General features: G+C 40.0%; 3 protein-coding genes across 6 annotated transcripts in view; 1 reads left to right on the top strand and 2 right to left on the bottom strand.

Annotated features, from left to right (window-relative positions):
- Positions 1 to 471, bottom strand: part of slc12a7b (solute carrier family 12 member 7b) — a 45,343-nt gene extending 44,872 nt beyond the window's left edge. For all 4 annotated transcript variants that reach the window (XM_061665835.1, XM_061665836.1, XM_061665839.1 and 1 more), the window contains exon 1: positions 128 to 471. In XM_061665835.1, coding sequence (XP_061521819.1) covers positions 128 to 347 — 220 coding nt within the window. In that variant the 5' untranslated portion in view covers positions 348 to 471. The remainder of the gene's footprint in view (positions 1 to 127) is intronic.
- Positions 472 to 5,266: 4,795 nt separating this feature from the next.
- On the bottom strand, positions 5,267 to 16,325 carry aoc1 (amine oxidase copper containing 1). Its single transcript, XM_061666669.1, has 5 exons — positions 16,245 to 16,325; positions 9,590 to 11,125; positions 8,719 to 9,007; positions 8,364 to 8,496; positions 5,267 to 7,036 (listed from the first exon to the last, which is right to left on the bottom strand). Exons 2-5 carry the CDS (start codon positions 11,121 to 11,123, stop codon positions 6,767 to 6,769), a joined length of 2,226 nt encoding a protein of 741 aa, XP_061522653.1. The 5' UTR covers positions 11,124 to 11,125; positions 16,245 to 16,325; the 3' UTR covers positions 5,267 to 6,766.
- sspo (SCO-spondin) overlaps positions 13,127 to 21,279 on the top strand; it is a 74,348-nt gene continuing 66,195 nt past the window's right edge. The window contains 12 exon segments of the mRNA XM_061667054.1: positions 13,127 to 13,194; positions 13,797 to 14,006; positions 17,063 to 17,145; positions 17,536 to 17,706; positions 17,813 to 18,036; positions 18,185 to 18,287; positions 18,755 to 18,913; positions 19,008 to 19,093; positions 19,187 to 19,312; positions 19,516 to 19,672; positions 20,660 to 20,912; positions 20,989 to 21,130. Coding sequence (XP_061523038.1) covers positions 13,127 to 13,194; positions 13,797 to 14,006; positions 17,063 to 17,145; positions 17,536 to 17,706; positions 17,813 to 18,036; positions 18,185 to 18,287; positions 18,755 to 18,913; positions 19,008 to 19,093; positions 19,187 to 19,312; positions 19,516 to 19,672; positions 20,660 to 20,912; positions 20,989 to 21,130 — 1,782 coding nt within the window.

The following is a 21,279-nucleotide window of genomic DNA, read 5'->3' as shown; positions in this document are numbered from 1 at the left end:
TTATGACACTTTGCATCTCACAGTAAGAAAAGACACAAAGACCCAGAGTGAAAAGCACACGGCTAATCCTAGAGTGGTTAGGAGAGATAAGAAGTGGGACACTGGAGTAATGTCCCGGCTGACTCACCGTATTTGTTGGGTTCCCTGTTGTACTCCAGAATGGGGACAACGTGGTTGGGGTCCTGCGTCTCGACCGCCGTGTCCTCCTCCAACTCCGGTTTCACCTCCCGGCCAACGCCGCCGGTGAGCCGTGTCGCTTGGACGACAACCGAGCCCGAGTGCTGCTGCCCTTCGTCGGCGACATCTCCTCCCCCGTCAACCGGGACCACTACAAACCTGTCGCCCATGTATTTCCCCTTATCTGTCGCCTTGGACCCGAAAAAATGGCAGGGGCGAAAGTCGGCCACGACAACGCGTGTGGCGGCAACAGGCGCGCACACTGGCAGCGAACAAGCAAACCCACGCTGACTCTCAGCACTTGATCGGCGGTTTTGATTACAGTTCGCACGTGCACGCCCCCGGCATTCATTCAATGGACGAGAGGACCGGGGAGCGCTGTCAATCATCTATCCCCGCCCCCGCCCAAAAAAAGTTTGCTGAAAATGTCACCATGACGTCACAATGGAAGAAACGCCTCTTTAATTAACGGTCAAGGCTTTAGGGGCGCTCATCTCTCGGCCAGGCAAGATACATTTCATTGTTTTGTTCAGTAAATTTTAACGCAATTTCATTTATGAAAGAAAAACAATACTTTTTGGGAAGGTTGGTGACTAAACTGTCAAATCTGATAAAGCTTGTTTCAATTTTTAGCCGCAGCAAAATAGAAATGCATTGGAACCATAAAATAAACATATTTTAACCCTACTTTCTGGGGTAAGGCAACTTATTTTGATACAGAAGCAGCTGTAAATGTAGATTTTTAGTATACAGTTATTTTCTGGATTAAACCAGCACACTATAGTGAGTTTTTTTTTTTAAATGGACCTTGGATTTATTTTTTGACTTTAAATTTTTTTAAATGCAATGCACAAAATGTAAAATACAATAAGAGAAATTGAGTTTTGTGAATACTCTTGAGTATTCTTAAAAGAGTAACAATGTCAATGGGATTCTAGTCAGTAAGCAAACCAGTAACAACCTTTCTAACAACATAAACAAATATAGTCAAATATAGTTCTTAATCCTACTTTCTTTAATTGATGTGTTAATGACATCCTTTAAGTTGAAAAGGTTGATGAACCTGTATATAAGTTCTTTATTTTATCAGCCACACTTGTCTCCCACTAAGTAAAGCAACTACTCTCTAATTGGGCTTCAATTCTGTAGAAACTGTATTGTGCCATGCAAAACCCTCGACATTTTATAATTGTAATTGCCACATATTGGAATCCCCACCACAAAGAAATGATCTAGTTCTGTTAAAATAATAACAAGTAATATCACTTTTTAATTTGTTTGTTGATTTTAAGCCTCAGGGCCCTCCGACCTGGAATTGACGTTTACAAATACCAGTTAGCAGAAAACAATGTGTTCAGGTTATGTGTTCAGGTGAATTCCATATTTGAGTTACCAGGTAGGTGACAAAAAAAATTCAGACATGTTTAATTTTCACAGTATCAATGGTATTTATTACAAAAAAAAGATCAACCTGTTACATCCTTTTCACCCATGACCTCAACCTACCAAGATTCAACTTGCCTCTAAACAATGTTGGCAGCCTGACATTTGCTTTTTCATCCCTCCAAAACCTCTCAAGTGAAAATATTCTGGAAAAATTCCAAGAAGCCACTCAGACAGTAATCACTTGAATGCATGTTACATCTAAAATAGACAGCTGGCCAACCAGTTGCATGACGGAGGAGTGGGAGTGAAAGTGTTGAATAACAGCTAAAGTTAATCCAGTTTTTGATTGCTCTTTGATTGTTTTGATAGAAAAGACCAAGGAAAAATTGGTAAGTAGTGCACACTGACAAAATGGAGGCTATCTATGCTACTGACTCACAATACTGTCACAAACTGTCTTGAGAGATGAGATATATGATATGTGATTTTGAATCTTGTCCTGGGTGGGTTTAATGGTTTGCGTTTCCATTGATCAATGTTCTGTTTAGTAAAATCACGAAAGATCTTTCAACTGGGATAATTTTGCAAAGATCTGGAATGTGTGATCTAAATGTTTGCTTTATTTTGAACAGTAACTGAATCTGTTGAAAATACACTAAGGTACATATTGCATTGAATGCGAGCAGTACCACATAAGTTCCAATTTTCATTGTTTTTTTTTTTTTTTCAATTTTAAAGAGAGTAATGGCCGAATAGGGTTTGTAAAATTGTGCTGGTATTGTGATATTCGATTTGTCGCACAGTCTCCATTAGCGTTCCTGTGAGCCACATTTTACCTTCTTGACCTGACTCTATTTACAAACAAGGTGAGTTATTCAATGAGATGATTCCAAAGGAGTCAGAAGTTGGACATGAGGCTCCGTGATTTATTTTTACGCATGGCTGTTGTGTTCATTCACTGTAGGTAGCCACTGATTAAAGGCTACCCGAAAGCCCAAAGACTGTTGTTGAAATTACTGGAGCAGTGATGTGTGCAAGTCTGGAACATACAGGATGTGGGTCAGTTATTATGCACCAATTGATGCTCCCTTTGTCACAAAAGATAGATGTGGGTAATTAATGGCCCATCTTTGGTTTGATTGTCTGAGGTTAGTTTCAGATTAGGGTAAAGTGTAAAAGCAAAAGTCCCAGAATATATATGTACATTTCAACATAAGTAAAATCTGTTTGAAAATTATAATGACATTATAATGACATGGAATAATGACATGACAGCTACTGCCCAGGGCAGCATATACGTGGAGTGGGTACATCTGCCTCAAAGTCTGGATGTGTGAATGTGAGTGTGAATGGTTGTTTGTCTACATATGCGCTGCAATTGTCTTCTGACCAAACCAGAGTGTACCCAGCCTGGCACCTAAAGTCAGTTTGGGATAGGATCCATCTCAATTCTCATCCGTCACCCAAATTAGGACAAGTGCTATAGAATGATAGAAGGAACAATATTTTAATAAGGAAAAAACTCATCTCTTTTAGGCAATGGTCTGCTGGGGCAGTTGCATCTCAGCTGCTGACGGGCAAAAATGGAAAGTCTCTAAAGAAGGCCAACTCAACTTTGTATGTTTTTGTTTTCCAGGGGAAAATGCCAAAATATAACAAATACAGTATGTCAGTGAATCAGAGCACATCGAACGTAAAACATTCTCCGAAGTGAACAACAGCAGCGATAGGGGAAGCACAAAGTCAACTTGTTTTTGTTTGCCTGCAGATGTCGTGCTGTAACGAGATCCCTTGGGCTGCACTATTCCATGGAGATAGAGTTGTGCATGTTAGAGAGAAATTGAGTATATTAGCACACCTGGATGGCTCTGCGTCCAAAAGTCATGTTGTATAAAACAGTATACATTATAGTGAGATGTGCTCATGTGGGTCACATATGGCTTCTTCTGCTGTCTTTAACAGCAAAGCGGCGAAAAAAACATTTCGATAAATATCAACAAATACAACCCAATGGTGCCTTGAGATAGGAGTGACTCAACTTCCAGGTTTTTTCGAGGTACGAGCTGCCGTTCGACAAATATTTTGCTCTGACGTGCGAAGAGACAAGAGATAGATGCGGTGTATGGTGGGAGTGACTCAACTCACTTCACAACAAGCTGCAGTTTGGCAGATACAATTAGTGGTCCATTGTACAATATAGCGTATAAATAGCTGCAAAGATAGATGATAACTACTGGTATACTGTATTATTAGTGGCCCTAGAGTTTGGCCATGTGGAAAAAAGAAAAAGAAAAAGTCTGTTTCAGCCCCAACATGTCAATGCTGTACTAGTACTATTTTGTCATGGGCCCTTAGAATCATCACCTTTTTACAGCGGCCCTGTATACAACCCCAACCCACAGTAAGGAAATTCACTGGTTACAGTACTTCAAGACAGTAAAATAATTGTCAAGGGGAATTGTGGTGTTTGAAAGTTGTAAAAAAAAAAAAAAAAAAAATGGATTCATTTTTGACATGATGGCCCATGGTGTGTCATCTATTCACGCGAGTTTATCCTGAAGCACATATTTAATTTTATCTAATCCAAATCGCGTAAAAAAATACGCGATTTAAAATATGCGTAGTGACTGCCCCCTACTGGCAACACAACATAGCGCTGACGGTCGTTCGTAACCTCGAAACGTGGTCGGGATGTCGTGATCCCTGCGCTCACTTTACGACTTTGTGTACTGCATTAAACAACCAAGAGGTGGCAATAGAAGTCTGTTTAAATTTACAGTCAAATGTTTCTCTCCAATAGACTATTTTGTCTCGTGACTGTTATCCTTTAATCTGACGCATGGGAGGTCATCAATCTTGACATACATTAGCTCAATGATCATTTTTTTAATACTAATTTTAAACCTTGAAAGGAAATTATTTTTCACTGCCTTATACAGAATATTGAGTTGCATAATTTTCACCACATAGAAAGGCAGCTCTCATACATGCAGGAATTCAGGCAGAGTTGTCAGAGTTATGGAAAGCATTTATTTGATATCCAGCTCAAGGTCCATGTACAACCCGAATTCCAATGAAGTTGGGACGTTCCAACTTCATTGGAATTGGGGTTGTACTAGTGTGATCTTTGTCATCACGAGTAAGACAATTTAGCATACGGAAGAAAGACTAGGCCTAGGCACACTAGTAGAATGACTGTGTAAGTTTTTTTTTTTTTACTGCCTTTTACTACTGTATATGACATTTCTGCACACTAGTAGGATAAGTCAAAGTCATTCCACGAGCGCACCCTCGTTGTTCTACGAGTGCATTGAATTATCTTACTATTGAGGACAAACTTACATGGACCTCAAGCTGCATATCAAGGATATTGAAAAACATTCTCAAACAGCTTTCCAGAATGTTTGGGTGACCCTGAACTGAGTGTGTGGGATTTGGTGCCTTCCTCATGGGCAACGTCCATTTGTTTGGTTTGTTTATTGCTTTCAAGTTTGACTATTAATAACAGTTCCCTGTATAACTTATTTTTGTACTGACATGATAATTAAATATGACATCTTTATGATATCTCCCTCTATTTCTTAGAGGGGAAAATGCTTTTTATAATCCAAAAAGTTGACGAGCTCCAAAGGTCTATGTTAGTTTTCTACCACTGTTGTGTACTGTATACAAACTGAAACACTCAGAAAATTAATCCCTCAAATGTCTTCAGCATCATTTTATTAAGGTAAAACAATAAACATTTCTGCTTTAAGAGAGAAATGAGGACAGACAAATCATATTAAAACATGGTTGCGTTACTAAATAAAAACACCGGTCTATTATTTATAATTTCAAAATGAATATACAGTGTGTTTTATCCCTAAAAACCCGTCTGCTGTGACGTCATGGCCGTCATCTCCATGGCAATCGCGATAGGAATGCATGTTACTCTAGTTTGTGTTCGCTTCCCCTCCACTGTTCATTGGCTAATGCGTGCATAGCTTACATAATCGGCACTTTTAACATGCACATTGTAAAACATTGACACACAAATAAAAACGGTTTTAGATTTCGGCAATTCCTTTTTGTCACGCAAGTGAACAGTTGCTATTTACTTCCACACATACAAAAGCCTTTTAAAAGATGTCGTACATTTTAACATGAATGAAAAGAAAAAAAGACTACAGTATGTGTTTACAATAATACTATTTATTTGACCGTTTCCTTCTGGAAGTGATATCACTATGTCCGGAATTTGTATATAAAGAACATCCTAAATTGTATATTTTGTCACATTACTTCTGTATAGTTTGGTTACCATGGTACCAAAGTGGTATCCTGGATTGTTTGTGCGAAGGATCCGGTATCAGACTGTTTGCACTCGGAACCGTGTTGCCTTTCGTGTAAAAACATTCCCGCCAAGAGGGCAAGCAGAGCATGCTGTGTGCCAGCGGGTTTACCACTAACTGTGCGGATACGGAGCATCCTGAATCCTGCATGCCTGTCAATGCTAAGCCTTAGCCATGGAAATGTCTCATGGGATTGGCAGAAGCAATCACCTCATCTTTTTTTCGACACGTAGTGTAATGTGAAATAAAAGGCTACGGATTTATACGCAACTAAGTGACTTAAACGCAAATCGGCTAAATTATCTGGGCCCAACTGCATAATCTAAGTGAACCCGCATATTTGCGGTTCGGCATTTGTGAATTTGACGTGTCGCAAAATGTTTTCGAACCTATTTGCACCTATTCACTATTTTTGTACTCGGGCCAATCAACAACAGTATTGTTTTGGTGCAATCTCGTAGCAGCTTGGTATCAAGGAACTGTTCAAATGAGTTGAGGAGCTTCATTTCGACAAAATCCTTTGTTGACATCTTGTGGCAATTTTAGACAATTGCAGGACAGTTTAAACACTTTTGTGGGGGGCATCAATAACGTATAATAGCAGGGCTCAAGCTATTTTTGGTCCGTGGCAAATTATATGATACTTTTGTTGTTAATATTTTCAGTTCTATTTTCATTATTTTTTTCCATCAATACAATAACAGTTCAATTATATATATGTACCCAACATGTACTTAGATGTGTATATTTTTTAGATTTAAAATGTACAACTGCCTATGTGTTGTCTTTCCCACGGTGTCAGACAAGTCAAACACAAAGCCTCCTTCCCACTCTCACTTAAAATAGTAATACCACCAAAATAGCAACATCTCCTAGACCTCTGCATAAGTGCCATTGTAAAAGAATGGCTTGTCTGTCACACAATGACCTATGACCTCTGGTGTCCACCGTTGGACTTTGGGCTTCCCGTCCGGTCCTGGTCGGACGATGACCGTGCTTCTGGATACTGTCGAAGGGTCCTCATCGAAGAAGTTAAAGGGTCGGAGGAAGAAGCCCACCGCGTTGCCTGGTGTTGCCGTGTTGGGGATGTCTTCTGAATGAGGCACATGCAGGAAGCCCACCGTCACCCAGGCAACCAGATCCTACTCACAGGAGAGTAAACATTACTCTCAGATTTGTCATCAGCCCACATAACATGTTCAATTTATGTGCGTAAAAGTGCAAACAGAAGAAAATGTCAGCATTTGCATTGACTTTGCAAGACCAGATATGACTCATGAAGTGTTCCAGACAGTCCCAGTAAAATTTAACCAATGTATACAAACAAACAAAAAACGTTTTCCTCTGACCAACTGTACCTCTAGACATGTGCATCAACAGTAATGATTCGTTTTGTGCAACTATAAGAAGGCATGTGTGTTACTTTTTTGCAACGGCGTTTTACAATGCAAAAATTGGTAGGGCCAAACTCTTTACACAGGCTTTAATGGAGTTCCTGGGCACCGGGGACTGTTACCAGGTGATACAAACACTTGTGAAACGAGTGTTATGTCATTATTATTTATTTATTTTTGTAAATAGGTTCAATTTAACCAAACTTAAATGTATATCACTTCAGATTTCCATTCAACCATTTTCTATAGCGTGTCGTTATTTGGGCCATGGGTGAGCTGGAGCTTATCCCAGCTGATTAACACTACCTAACATGCTTGTTTTTGGAATGTGGGAAGGAGTACCTGGAGAAAACCCAAGCACGCACTGGGAGAACATGTAAACTCCACACAAGAAGGCCAGAGCCCGGATTCAAACCCCCAACCTCAGTACTGTGAGGTGGATGTAACCACTCGTTCACCGTGCCACCCGAAATTAAATATATATATATATATAGAGAAATGAGGTATATATATATATATATATATATAGGTATATATATAGAGGTATATATGAGTATATATGACATACATATATTTTACCAACCAGATGCTATGCTGCGGTTAAAATACCATAAGCAGTACTGCACATATTAACAAAACCATCCACAGAGCTCCAGATGTGTCCTTATGCTGCCTGCCGACACAAAAACTACTTCCTGTAATACTCCCATCAGTTAGAATTAGGAGTGTTAAAAATCACACTTCAAATGTCTTCATGGTTAACAAGTTTTTTGATGCAGACTATGGAACTAATAAATTGACTTGGACGTCAACCAGCATCTGGGCATGGATTAGAGGTTCCACTACACTACAAAAACATTACCATAAAAATTGTAAAATACATGTCCTTATCTATTTTTTAACAGTGTTTGCATATTTATACTGGTTTAATGCTGGACTTAGGGACATTCTTGATTTTTGACATTGTTCCTCTCATGTGAACAAAATGGCAATGTTCATCAAAAACACGACTGAGTAATCTATGTATATGATGTTGATATTAGTTTTTTTGGTGTGTGTTTTTGGTTTTTGTTACCTGGTTGACGATCTCTTCATTGTTGCGAATGTAGTCCTCAAATGCCACCACAGGTTTCCAGGGGTCATTCTGGTTATAAATACTGCTGCTGGTGGCCTCACTGTCTTTATGGCGAGTAACAGCCAGAGGATATCTGCGACAAAAAATGTGTTTATTGTATTATCTGTCCGTCATAGACAGAACAAATTCATGGTCCAACACATGCTAAGTTACGGAAAATAACAATCGTGTTTTTCTTGCGAGAACTGTATTGGAACAGTCACAGTCCAAAATCAAGTTTGCATCCAAATGTTCAAGTGAGGTCCATTGAACCCCAAAATGTAAATGTACTTTTTCGCATATGTAAAGTAATTACCTTGACCAACTGATGCCATTTTCTTCTTGCCAGCCTCTTGGAAGCACACTGTCGCCGTGCGAGTTTAACTGAATACGGTAGCCCTTTTGATGTCCCCACTTATTTTTCTCATTAGGGTTGTAAAAATGTACATAGCGAGGGAACTTCTTGCCATAGCGGAATGCGGCAGAACGCTCCGTCTTGCGTTCAGTCCAACTGAGTTTGGACTGGACGATGAAATTCTTGGGGCTCCAGGGATTTGTGAAGTTGACATATTTCAAATCCAAAGTCTGAATGCTGTTCTCTCGACCTGTGTCAAAGCAAACATTGTCAGTAGAAATACACTTAGAAGCATCAGCCTTTACATTGCACACTAAAGCATCCATGGTGGTCAGCGCTTATCTTTTAGCAGATCTTCTCAGTGATTAGATTTAAGTTGAATGCGTGTAGTTTTGTTTTCAGCCTAGTGCTATGTGAGAACTCTGTAATCTTTATGACTAGTCAAATCAATCTTATTTGGACTGGGAACAATAATGCACTTCGTGTCCTTTCATTTGTACTATTTAAATGATTTGATTAAAAGTAAAAGTGAAACTTTGTTGGCCTCATGGAGCCAAGGACTTATTTTGAAGTGAGGGGAGGAGCTACATTTAGTCAGGCAATCAATCACATTATCTGATTGAAAAAAGTGCTTTGCCGCCAACTTGTTGCATCCTTAGGCAACTCCAAAAGTTTTTTGGGTGGATGTCAATTATTTGATTTTCGCTATTCCCAGCGGTGCTTGGTCCTAGCGGGGGTTCACTGTATTCTGATCCGTTTTTTTTCTAATATTGAATTAACTAATTTGAACAAGGAATTAGTTTATAAGACAGTTTTAATATTTCCTTCTTACCAGCAATATCCAGGTCAACTTTGTAATTGATAAGATGCGTGTGCAGGTTTCCCAGCACATAGTTGTACACCTTGTGGCCATACTGAAGTCCATTTGGCGTAAAGAAAGTAGCATGGATATAACCAGTGGCGCTGACCTTTACCTCCATCACCCCATTTTGATAGAAGATGAAATCCCAGATGTAATCATAGTTGAAAACAGTTGAAGTGGTCCGTAATACCAATACAGTGTTGTCTAGTCCTCCATAGAAGTTATACCCTCCACTGAATGCGTTGAAATGTCTTCTCAAAGGCAAAGCTGTGGTCATCTCAAAAATACAGAGTGCATTTCTATAGCGCACTGGTTTGTCTGTGTCAAAGTAGTGGTGAAGGTCAACAAAGGTGGCAATTTCTGGACAGTCGATTCCAGGGGCTAGCTCAAATGAAACGGAACCCATGGCCCAACCAGCATCAATGTATTTTGTTTGCATGGCTGCAGGGGTGTCACCAGAATAGAAAGCAATAGCTTCTTGGAGGCTGACCTCATAGGCAATCCTTTCTCCATCAAAACGGACGTCAAAGACCTGAAGACCGGCTGATGAACGCACTCTGTAGGCGAACGACCATCCGGCATATTCAACAAAGTTGCGATCAACATGATAGCGATGGCCCTGAGGTTCTACAAGTTTTGGGCCGTGGATATTAGTGGGAGTGTTGCTTTGACCCCGTGGAATGTAGGTGGAGTAGTGATCATTGTCATCATGATGGGGTAGACTGACCTTCTCCACAGCTCCTGATTCATACTTTTCTACCAACTCCTCCACAGTATCGAAGAACATACTGTTGTACCACACCTTCTCAACAGACCACTTATCTGGATCCAAGTCTTTATGGTTGAGCAGTATCTCAAATCCAATTGGATGGATATAATATCCTTCCACAAACTTGACCAACATTATCCAGGACCTCCTCTCACCCGATGCCAGCCCTCTTGGAGCTATGTCGATATAATACAAACAGCGATCAGCGCAGTTTGTGAATGTAAATCCTCCCGTGGTCTCGAACAGAAGCTTGTGAGCTTTAGCTGTGATTTTGCCAATGCTGTGATTGAAGTAATGATACTCTAATGTAGTCAAGGGCCTAGACTCAAATGGGATAGGCCTATCTCCTTTGAACCTCTTGACCTCATGAGAATTTGGAGACGGTAGCGGGCCGACAATAAACTCAGTGATATTCGGCTTGGCTTGGTTCGCAAACTGGATAATCACACGGGCTTGACGTGGAGGTTTGGCCTGACCACGGTCCAAAGCTCTCAAAGCTTCGTGTTTTCTCGGCACTTGGAGCTCCATCATCAAGATGCTGTTCTTTTTGAGAGACGAATTTTTAACATCAGCGAGTCCAAATTCTGCAATGCCATGGAGGTAAGCCCGGACGGCTTTCATCTCGCGAGGTGTCAGGTCAGCAAACATGGGCGCACCATGATGAGCCCAGTCTCTTCCTCTGGAAGCCACACAAGCAGCCAAGCAGAGCAGATACAGCAGATAGAGAAGCCTCATCGCTAAAAGTGGATAGAAAGAACAATTAGGAGAGACAAACAAAAAAACAAAGAATAATATCAATTGTACAATAGCAAGGAAAACAATCTCTCCCTATTTACCTCCTCTTCTGATCTACATTTGCAAATAAATTAACATAAGTGGATGTTTCACTCTCATAGTTGATAGTGTCATTGTCAAAAACAACAATCGAAACATTTCACTGTAAGTCGACGTGCTAAACACAAGTTCCACTCTGGCAGTATGCTTGATATATTCTATATAAATGATCATTTTTTTATTTCAAAATGGATTTTTATAGATTGCCATGCTATAACTTCACAACCGGAAAAAAAAAAAAAAAAAAACAGTTGGTAGTCACAGAACTACAGAATTGTTTAAATTCCCTTTCCTCGCTGCTTTTTGCTAGGCAGAATTTGTGGTTCACAATCATTTGTGAACCAAAGGCCAATGGTAAAAAAACAAAGAAAAGAAAAAAAACTGCAAAAACAGACTGTTTGACTGTCAAAACAGCTGCTGATGGCACTGTGCCCCAAGACAGTGAGTCTGCAAGAAAACACAGACAGACTTTGCATGGAAAAACTATTTTTATAACAGCACATGATTAAATTCTATTAATACACATTGATATCACAATCAAATCACATCTCTGTATTAAATATATATTTGAAAGCAAAACAGCGACTGCCTTTGTCGTTTATAAAGTTGTGGAAAAAAAAAAAAAAGACCATTACGTGGATACCGACAGAGCCCTTCTGGGAATAGCGAAAATCGGTGAGTAATTGATTCCCACCCAGAAAGGTTTGGAATTGCCTATAGATGTCACCAGATGGCGCGAAAGCAATATTTTTATCATGGACACGGCTTTGGCCTGAGCCCCCCACATAAACAATAAATAGTTTTCAGCAAGTAATGGAGGATAGGGCCCCCCAAAAAATCTGTAACAAGGCAAATTCGTGAATGCCGAACTGCAAATATGTGGGGATATGAGAGCAGTCACTGTTCACATTTGTAGCATAAGCACTGTAGCAATTCCTTTCAAATGACAATAACGAGTAATAATGGAGTATATTTTGAAAGTAACTTCTGTTACAATAAATAGTGGGGACGGGCCCAAACAAAGTGACCACTTAAGTGACCAAGTATTCAATTATGGGGATCTGATCTCTTTGAAGCTCACTTTTCAACAGTAGCTTGTCCTTGCTCTACTCTGCTAAAGTAAGGTGTAGGGTGGTGACAGCTGTGTTTGAGCCCTCATTCTTAGGCTGGGAGGTCAGACAGAATAGATTGGACACTCCCTCGCTCCCCACGCCTGTTGACAAGCTTCATTCAGTAAATGGCCCCATCACCCTTCCCCAAATGCCCCTTTTTACAGGATTAAGCTTGGACAAACATGTCTTTATTCTGCGACCGAGGCGCCGCTACCCCTGACCACGTTCTATAACGTTTGACGCTGTGAGGTCACGGGATGCGTCCGTCACAGAGCCGGCATCCAATTCCAGCGCTCAGGGCTGTGACCTTCCGCTCTTACCCAATGACTGAAGGCTCAGATGCTACTGTATATCCTTCAAGGCAACCCCCGCATTTAAAAACCATGCTTCCATCTCCTCAATAGGTAAAATATTACTTCACTGGAGACTGAATAACAAAGAAAAATAGTGTAAGAAAATTACAATTGAAAAAATGTAGATTAATTGCGGACAGCTAAAAGACGAAAGACATTCTGTGGGGAGGAAAAAAAAATATCAAAAGCACTTTGAAGGTAAGAATATTTTGATATTTGTTTGAGAACATTAGAGTAATATCTTTAATCTACTTACAGTATTCACATAGCTCCGGTGTCCCACATCAATTATGACATTAGTTTTCAGAAATTTCAAAATGATAAAGTTATTTCCTCTCACAGTCTGATTTGGTATTTTGCTTTTAATTATTATTTGCCTGAGACCTACCTATTATGAATGTAGTGTTTATTTTCTTTTTTCCCTCAGAGTGATTTAAGCATGCGTTGCTGGACTGTGGAGGCACTGCTCCTGACCCTGCTTGGACTGCAGACAGTAACGGGAAAAGGGTAAGCTTCGAAATACATATTGTAATAGGAGAAACATTGCATGCATAAATAAATAATGAAAGAAGGTCATCAAAATCTAACATACTAAAAATGGTAAACCGATACTAAAAGATAGTAAACAAATGTATTCATTTGATAGTTTTCCTGTAACTTTCTGTTGTTATTTAATGTACTGTGCAGTAAGATGTGCATTGGACGATGCATCTCAGTAAAATGTTATTCAGAAATTAGGAGCTCTGTATCCAACAAATCGGAGAAAGAAAAACTATAACGCACTTGATCAGTGATTCTCAAACTTACAACAAGTACCTCTTTAAAAAATACTTAGCGCTCCAGTACCATCATCATGAGCAACATTAAAATACAGGTGTGCAATAGGACTAAGGATTCATAAGAAAAATAGAGACAGAGATTTTATTCCTAGAAATTTGATTTTACAAATGAACTGGATTTAGCCAGTGATTATTTCATCTACAACTAGGGGGAGCCTCCATACCACAAATGGATACCACACATTTCAGACTCACTGCACTACAAATTTGTTTTATGCACGTTGCTACGAAGGTGCAGCAATGAATTAAATGACATGCATGTTCCAACAGACACTGGTGCGAACACACAGTGCAGCAGAAAGTGGATCGGATCCTGACCCCACGTCTGCAGCTGGAGGTGAGCTGCTCCGAGGTGTACCAGTACAACACCCAAGGCTGGAGACTAGATGTAGAGGCGATGAGGGCGAAGCACGGCGGGGATGATGGCATTGCGCTCTACTACAAACAGCAGGGTCTCAAGGCATCCTGCTCATTGTACAAGTAAGTCACTTGGTTTCACAGCATGGAGAGACTGGTCTTTGGAAATCTGCTGGAGCATTTATTCGATATCCTTAATACAGTATCCGCACCTTAAGATCCAGGTACTCTAATAGTATGCGCTTTATCCTCACTACTAGGACAACTCTGGCATACAAGTTGGACAATTACATGTCACTAGTGAGACAAAACGGTGCACTAGTTGACAACAGTATGCTGCTAGTACTACTGCTGACATCTAGCACTTCACTAGTAGTGCTAGTAATGCACAAATGTCAACTAGTACACGGTACACTAGTAACTTGTAGTTGTACTACTACTATGCCAAAGTTGTCTTACTAGTATGCAGAAATGTCATACAGTGCTCTGGTTTTCTACTAATGTGCTCTAGTTGTGTTACTTGTGCGCTGAATTGTCTTACTAGAGCGACAAAGAGCGTACTTGTAGTACATGGACCTTAAGCTGGATATCAAAGTCACTGAGTGGGAATTGAAACCACCAGCCTGGCGAGTGAACTACTATGACTATACCATCAGTAACCCTATTTTAGAGTAACTTTTAAAGTACAATTTCACATATATAAGGACAAAAATACATAAACCACAATAATAAAAACACTCAATCTTATTGAACGCATATTCAAAGGTTATTCATGTCAAAAATGCCCACTGCTTTTTTTTTTTTTGCACATTTCTACATTACAAGAGCAGTGATTTATCGCCGTTAGAAAATTTTGACCTGAGGTATGTGCTTCCAAACTTCAAATATTTGCCTTCTACATGGCAAAATATGTGAGAGAGCTGGAGCGGGTGCGGCGTTACAAGCCCTGCAGTTTGACGGTTTATTTTATGATGTTAAATTGTGGCACATGTAAAATGTTAATTTTTTAAGGATTATTTTTAAATATTTTTTTGGGTGTGGGGGGGGGGGGGGGACAAGGAAATAACCCCGAGTAGCATGACTACACAAAAAAGTCTGAGCAGAGATTGCATCTTGTGGCATCTATATGCAATTCTCAACCTTGCTTGCAGATTTTCGTTATTCGTGGCAGGCCTCAGTCTCAATACCTTGCAAATATTGGGGAATCCTATAAAGGAGACGTGCATTCATAGAAGATACATATAATTCACTCTGTCACATGTAAATGCAGATTTATGGCTTTCTTCACATGGGATGGCATGGGAATTGGTGAACAGCTACTCAGAATCGCCAATTCAGCAACTTTGTTGCTATATTTTGCGACAATTTAGCCAAACATTGATTGAATCGGGTCTCCGGTCCGTTAAAGATGATTAACTTCCTGTGCTAGTTTCCAAGGTCCATATGCACCTGATAGCAAGGTGAGCTATCAGTAACCTAATCAACATTTCAGTTTTTCACATAATTACGTTTAATCCTGAGCTTGTGAGCTTTTATCTCAAGTTTTCATTAATTAAAAGGTACAAGGGTCCGATTATTGATTCTATTTCCCCCCCCGTTACTACAATTAAACGTGACTCATTAGGATGACTGTACGAGGGGGTCGGCGGCACAGCGGTCGAGAGGTTGAGGGTTCGAATTCCTGTGTGGAATAACAGAGCATGCGTGTTTTCTTTGGCTTCTTACTCCCACATTCCCAAAACATGACTAACTGAAGACTAAAACTGCCCATTGGTGGGAATGTGAGCGTGAATGGTTGTTTGTCTATTTGGCAAACCGTCCTATGTCTACACCATCTCTCGCCCAAAGTCAGCTGGTTTATACATATATATCCAATTAGAATAAACAGAAAATGGATGGATGTCCACGGTTTACAACGGAGTTCTGTTTCTGTCTTTATTCATATGGTTACAGTAAATGTTTGCATGAAATCAATTCAATCAATCAAATGAAAAAAAAAAAACAGTAAATACGTCGGAAAGTGAATGCGTCTGGTCTTGACGTATGGCTACGTCGACATGCAAACTAGTTTATTATTGTGCGTCGCTCGTAACGTCGTATGTCAGACCCAAGGATGTGCTGTCCTGCGATGTGCATCAAAGGTGCACATGTGTTTGCATGCAACACATTTTAACTATTCATTTTTAACATTCAATATCACCGAGTATTGAACTCGTTTTCCCTTTTTTGTTGTTCCTGCAAGCAAGGAAACGTGCTGCATCGACTATAAACGTGAATATATATATATATATATATATATATATATATATATATATATATATATATATACACTATACACTTCTTGCTCATGATAGGACGTACTTGCCCGTGTCCACTTGGCAGCGTGTGTCGCGTGTAATCCCGGTCAGGAAAGTAATCATTTGCTGACGCGCGCGTCTCCAGGCATTTAGGATTTGGTCTGAGGTGACGTCACGGTGATGCAAAAAGTCTGGTTTCCGCCCAGTGCGGTGAAGTGAAGGGTTCGTTTGTGAATAATCCATATGTATCAAACGTCCTTTCCATTTTCAATAGGCTATAAAAAAAAATAAAAAAAATAAAAAATCAAATGACAACAGTGACTATTTTTTTTTGTTGGGTGTGTGTCGGAGACGGATATTAATTGATGTGGGGGGGAAAAAAATAACAAATCATTCATCATTTTTCGTTTTTCCTCGCTGAATTCACATCCGTTCGGGAAATTGCTATTGATTTAACCAATCGTGTTTTCACGTTTGTTTCAAGAGTTTAGTTTAATAAACCCTCGTGAAATTAATAGTTTCCCAACATATTCTTTTTTTTGCAGGAAAGCTTCGGTGCTTCATAAATGTTTCATTTTTCTTTTTCATATTTCTTCTTAGGTTGCTGTAACTTTTGCAATCTGCTACATGCAAGTGTCACATTTTCAGTTCAGTTCAGTGTTTAGTTCAGTTTATTTATTTTATTTTGCCTGGGGCTATACGTTGACCAGGGTTCCAACTGATATGTGACATTCAGTTGTTCTATCATTGGTGTAATCGAATTACACCAATTAAGCCTTAAGTTTTGCACATTAGCCGAAGGAAGTGTAAAACCGACTTTAAATAATCACTATTTACAGCGACAATGATGAACATGTCACCTAACGTTTGTGCTCACTTCAGACTGCCAGTGATGGAAAGCCAAATGTTAAACAAGACCGTGAGAGCATGCTGTGAAGGTTGGAGTGGACCACGGTGCTCAGATGGTAAGGGTAGTCTACTGATATATAACTCAAAAATACATTTGTACAATAAAATACAATGAATAAATAAATGTATGACCTTTACTTGTGTGCCAAACATTTAATGGATTGCTTAACACTTAAAACAATGTGATGACAGTGTTACCATGTTTAAGCATGACAAAAGAAGAGCATTTTACCCTCTAAACTACATATCCAAATTCAAATCCGTCTGGAACAATTGGGTGACTCTTGACTTATCTTTGCAATGTAGTACCAATACCGAGAGCAGTACTACAGTATGTTGATGACAATGCCCAGTTCTGCCATGTGTCTTTTTTATTTTATGTATTTGATTTAGTGTTTTGACCCTAATCCTTTACTAACTACAGCTGTTTTTCAACTTTGTCTCAGGTGTAGGAGTGTATGGCCAATGTTACTCCACATGGAGCTGTGTGGAGTTCCCTGGAGTCCATAACAACTCTCTAATGCTGATGGAGCAGTGCTGCAGCAGCCAGTGGGGATTAAGTTGGAGAAATGCCTCCGACCAGACCTGCTTGTCCTGCACTTACACGCTCCTGCCAGGTCCAAATATATGAACGCACGTGCACATATTGACACAGATGTTCCTTTTACTACCCTTCCAGCTGTTTAACTTATGACTTGCTTGTATTCTTCCGCACAACTCCAGACGCCCAGTTTTCCCCGCTTGTACGTGGGGGTCTTCTCGGTAGCGTCAGGGCACCTCAAGCCTCAGCCACCTGCATGTCCTGGGGTGGGTCCCACTATCGCACTTTTGACAAGAAGCACTTCCACTTCCAGGGAAGCTGCACTTACCTGCTGGCCTCATCCACTGATGGGACCTGGGCAGTGTATATTAGTACCGACTGTATTGGCGGAAGAGACTGCAGTAAGGTATGACAGGTTTCTTCTACACCAGGAATACTATTGATATGAAATATTTGCAGATATTGATCAAGCCTACCGCACTGTGCAATGAATTAAATTTGACATTTTCTGTGGTTCTTATACAGTCAATGTGTAAAGGGTTCTTTTTTTTCAGGCTCTAAGGATGATGATGGGCCTAGATTTGGTTACAATTCACCACAGGAATTTAACCCTCAACAACGTCCATGTTCCAAATGGAGAACCCCTCTTTCAAAATGGTATTCTTTTGCTCAACCTCACATTTACAAAAAGAATACGTTTATTTGTCCCAGGATTTTCAACATGCATTCTAACAATATGATGAGGTGAATCAAAAGTTTTGTCATGTTTTATGTCACTTAATCCTCACATTTACTACTAGAACATTTAAACTCGACAAAATATTTCACATGCTGTTTCTATAGATCGCTGCTGGAGCTTTGAGAGCAAGTCAATTTCAACAGTTGCGATCAGGTCAATAATTTGGTAAAAATAACAGACCCATGTGGGGAAAGACCAACAGTATACATTTGTGAAAATATATGAAATGGAGCGAATGTTGACATTGGAGGTTTCTGCCTGACAGTTGAAATCCACATTCACACCTATGGGCAATTTGTGGGATGTGGGAGGAAGCTGGTGTACTCAGAGACAATGAAGCCTTGTTTAAAACATATTGCAATCATTTATTTCTCATCATTTGTAGGAGTGAGTGTCCATTGGCTTGGAGATTTTGTGTTTGTGGAGAGTGGCCTTGGGGTAAGGGTGAAGTTCAACCTGGTCAACACTTTCCACCTGACAGTAACGTCTGAGCATCTGGGAGCCACTCGGGGGCTTTGTGGAATCTACAACCACAACCCAAATGGTGAGAGAGGCAAAACTCAGACAGAACTTTGACAACAAGTGATGATATTGGATTTTCCAATGGCTGTGTAATCAGTTTATATTCTCTGTTGCAGATGATTTCACCACAATGGGAGGAACTGTGTCCCAGTACGCTGCTAGCTTTGGCAACTCATGGAAAGTTCCTGACCAGCAGAATGAAGTACTACAACATATATATAAATTGACTGTAGCAGTATGGCTCTCCTTGCTGTTTGCTTCAAGTTCTCTAAGTGCACCCGCATACTTCTGAAAGGGCTGCAGTGATGCTGCGGAGCTTGGACACAGTTGTGACGTGACAGGAGATGCTTCCTTACGCAGGCAAGCAGAGTCCGTGTGTCATCGACTCCTAGGAAGCCCCTTCTTGCAGTGCCACTCCCGCGTGAGTGTACACACATGATACAGCACCACTGATAGTCACATGGCATTTTGCCATTGAAGGATCATACTGTATATTAAATCAAATATCAGATTTATTTTGGCATTGGGTCACTTGTACACCATATACTGCAAATTCTGCCATACAGATAAACATCTGGTCCAAGGTTTGCAGTGCAGTGTTAGTGTTTGTCTCGTGTTTTTCAGTTGGACCCAGCAGCGTACCTAGATACATGCCTGTATCTTTTCTGTAGCTTGCCACCCAAGGAGAGGGAAGCAGCAGTATGTGACACACTGGCAAGCTATGCCCGAGAGTGTGCCCAGCAACATGTCATCATAATTTGGAGGAGAGGCACCCTATGTGGTAATAGAATTAAAATAATTACAAGGCTACTAACACTTCTACAGACACAATAATTTTGGAAATGACATTTTTTCTTCACTTTTTTCAAATATTACGAACAGTTTTTTTTCACCAAATCCCTTCTTAACATCAATCGAGCAATAGTTGTATAACTTAAATATTTGCATAATATTCGCAATTTTCCATGACTTCTGATTTCAAATTATTAAATGTATGTATGTCTAACATTCAATTGCAGGGACTAATAGTATATATGTAATAATATGATGTGACCATACATTTATATGGTTTTAACAGTCATAATAGCTGTCTGAGGTAAACCATAACAACGGTGTGGCACCACAAAAATGAGTCTGACACCCGTTTTTGCACGACTTTGCAAAAAAAATCAAATGAGGATTAAAAAAAAAAAAATCAAACAAGGATATAAAAGGAGCATTTTTTTTTAGCCCTATTAAAACTTTTTACCACGATTTTTGACCTGCTAGAAGTAACACATGCTTTAAACTAATGTTAAAGATTGCTTTTTTCTAAAAGTACATTTGACCATGTAGTGGAAAAATAACAGTAAAAGAAAAATACCTGTGCAAAAAAATAAATCAATCAAAAAAATTGGGGGCATAAAATAAAATAATAATAGGAAAATAATCAGGTGTATGAATGTATACAGTACATGCAAAAATTTCAAGCACCTTGATTTAGTCCCAAATTTTTTTTTAGCTAAAATATAGAAGTTGACTGGTAACATAACAGACATATACGCACTCTTTCGGACAATCAGCCTGGGATTGATTTATGTTTGGTGACTATAGGTGTGAGTGTGAATAGCTTTCTGTCTATGTGTCCTGTGATTGATTGAAGACCAAAGCGGTAGCAGTAGAAAAAGGATGGATGTGGAAATGATCCTTACATTTTTAATCTTGTTCTCGATCACACTGCTTTGAAAAAAAATCTCTCATTGTCTCCCGATCATATGCATCTCCCCAGCTCGTGTCTGTCCTAGAGGGCAAGTCTTTTCAGACTGCGTGTCCTCATGTCCCCCAAGCTGTGCATCCCCTCAAACCTCAGGGCCAGCTGCATCAGTGGGTCAGTGCCGGGAGGAGTGTGTTGGGGGGTGCGAGTGTGTTCCGGGACTCTATCTTCACCAGGGACACTGTCTGAAAAGAGATGACTGCCCCTGTTTCCATCGCAGACATGCATACCAATCAGGAGACAAGATACAGCAGAGATGTAACACCTGGTGAGGTGAAAGTCTTTTGGCGTTTCTATTCATCTTTTTGTGCCTCTTTTTGACTTTTTCCACATTTCTAATATAGCGTTTGCAGAGAAGGTCAGTGGCAATGTACTGGGGAGAAATGCGCCGCCCAGTGCAGCCTGATGGGAGCGCTCCATGTCACCACCTTTGACAAAAAGAGATACTCATTGCAAGGAGGAGATTGTCCTTTTACCACTGTGGAAGTAAGAGAACTAAAAAAAAATCCATCGGGCAACTGTAGAGAAAAAGCTTTGTTGGTGATCTGAAACTGAAGCAATGACAAAAACATGTCATGTTTGTGATTCCGCTGCACCAGTCCCTCAATGATGATTTCAACTTTGTCTGAATTTTC

This window comes from Phycodurus eques, chromosome 21, assembly GCF_024500275.1.
Source record: "Phycodurus eques isolate BA_2022a chromosome 21, UOR_Pequ_1.1, whole genome shotgun sequence".
Lineage (NCBI taxonomy): Eukaryota > Metazoa > Chordata > Actinopteri > Syngnathiformes > Syngnathidae > Phycodurus > Phycodurus eques.
Note: the sequence above shows the minus strand (reverse complement) of the source record. Positions and strands in the feature narration are given on the sequence as shown.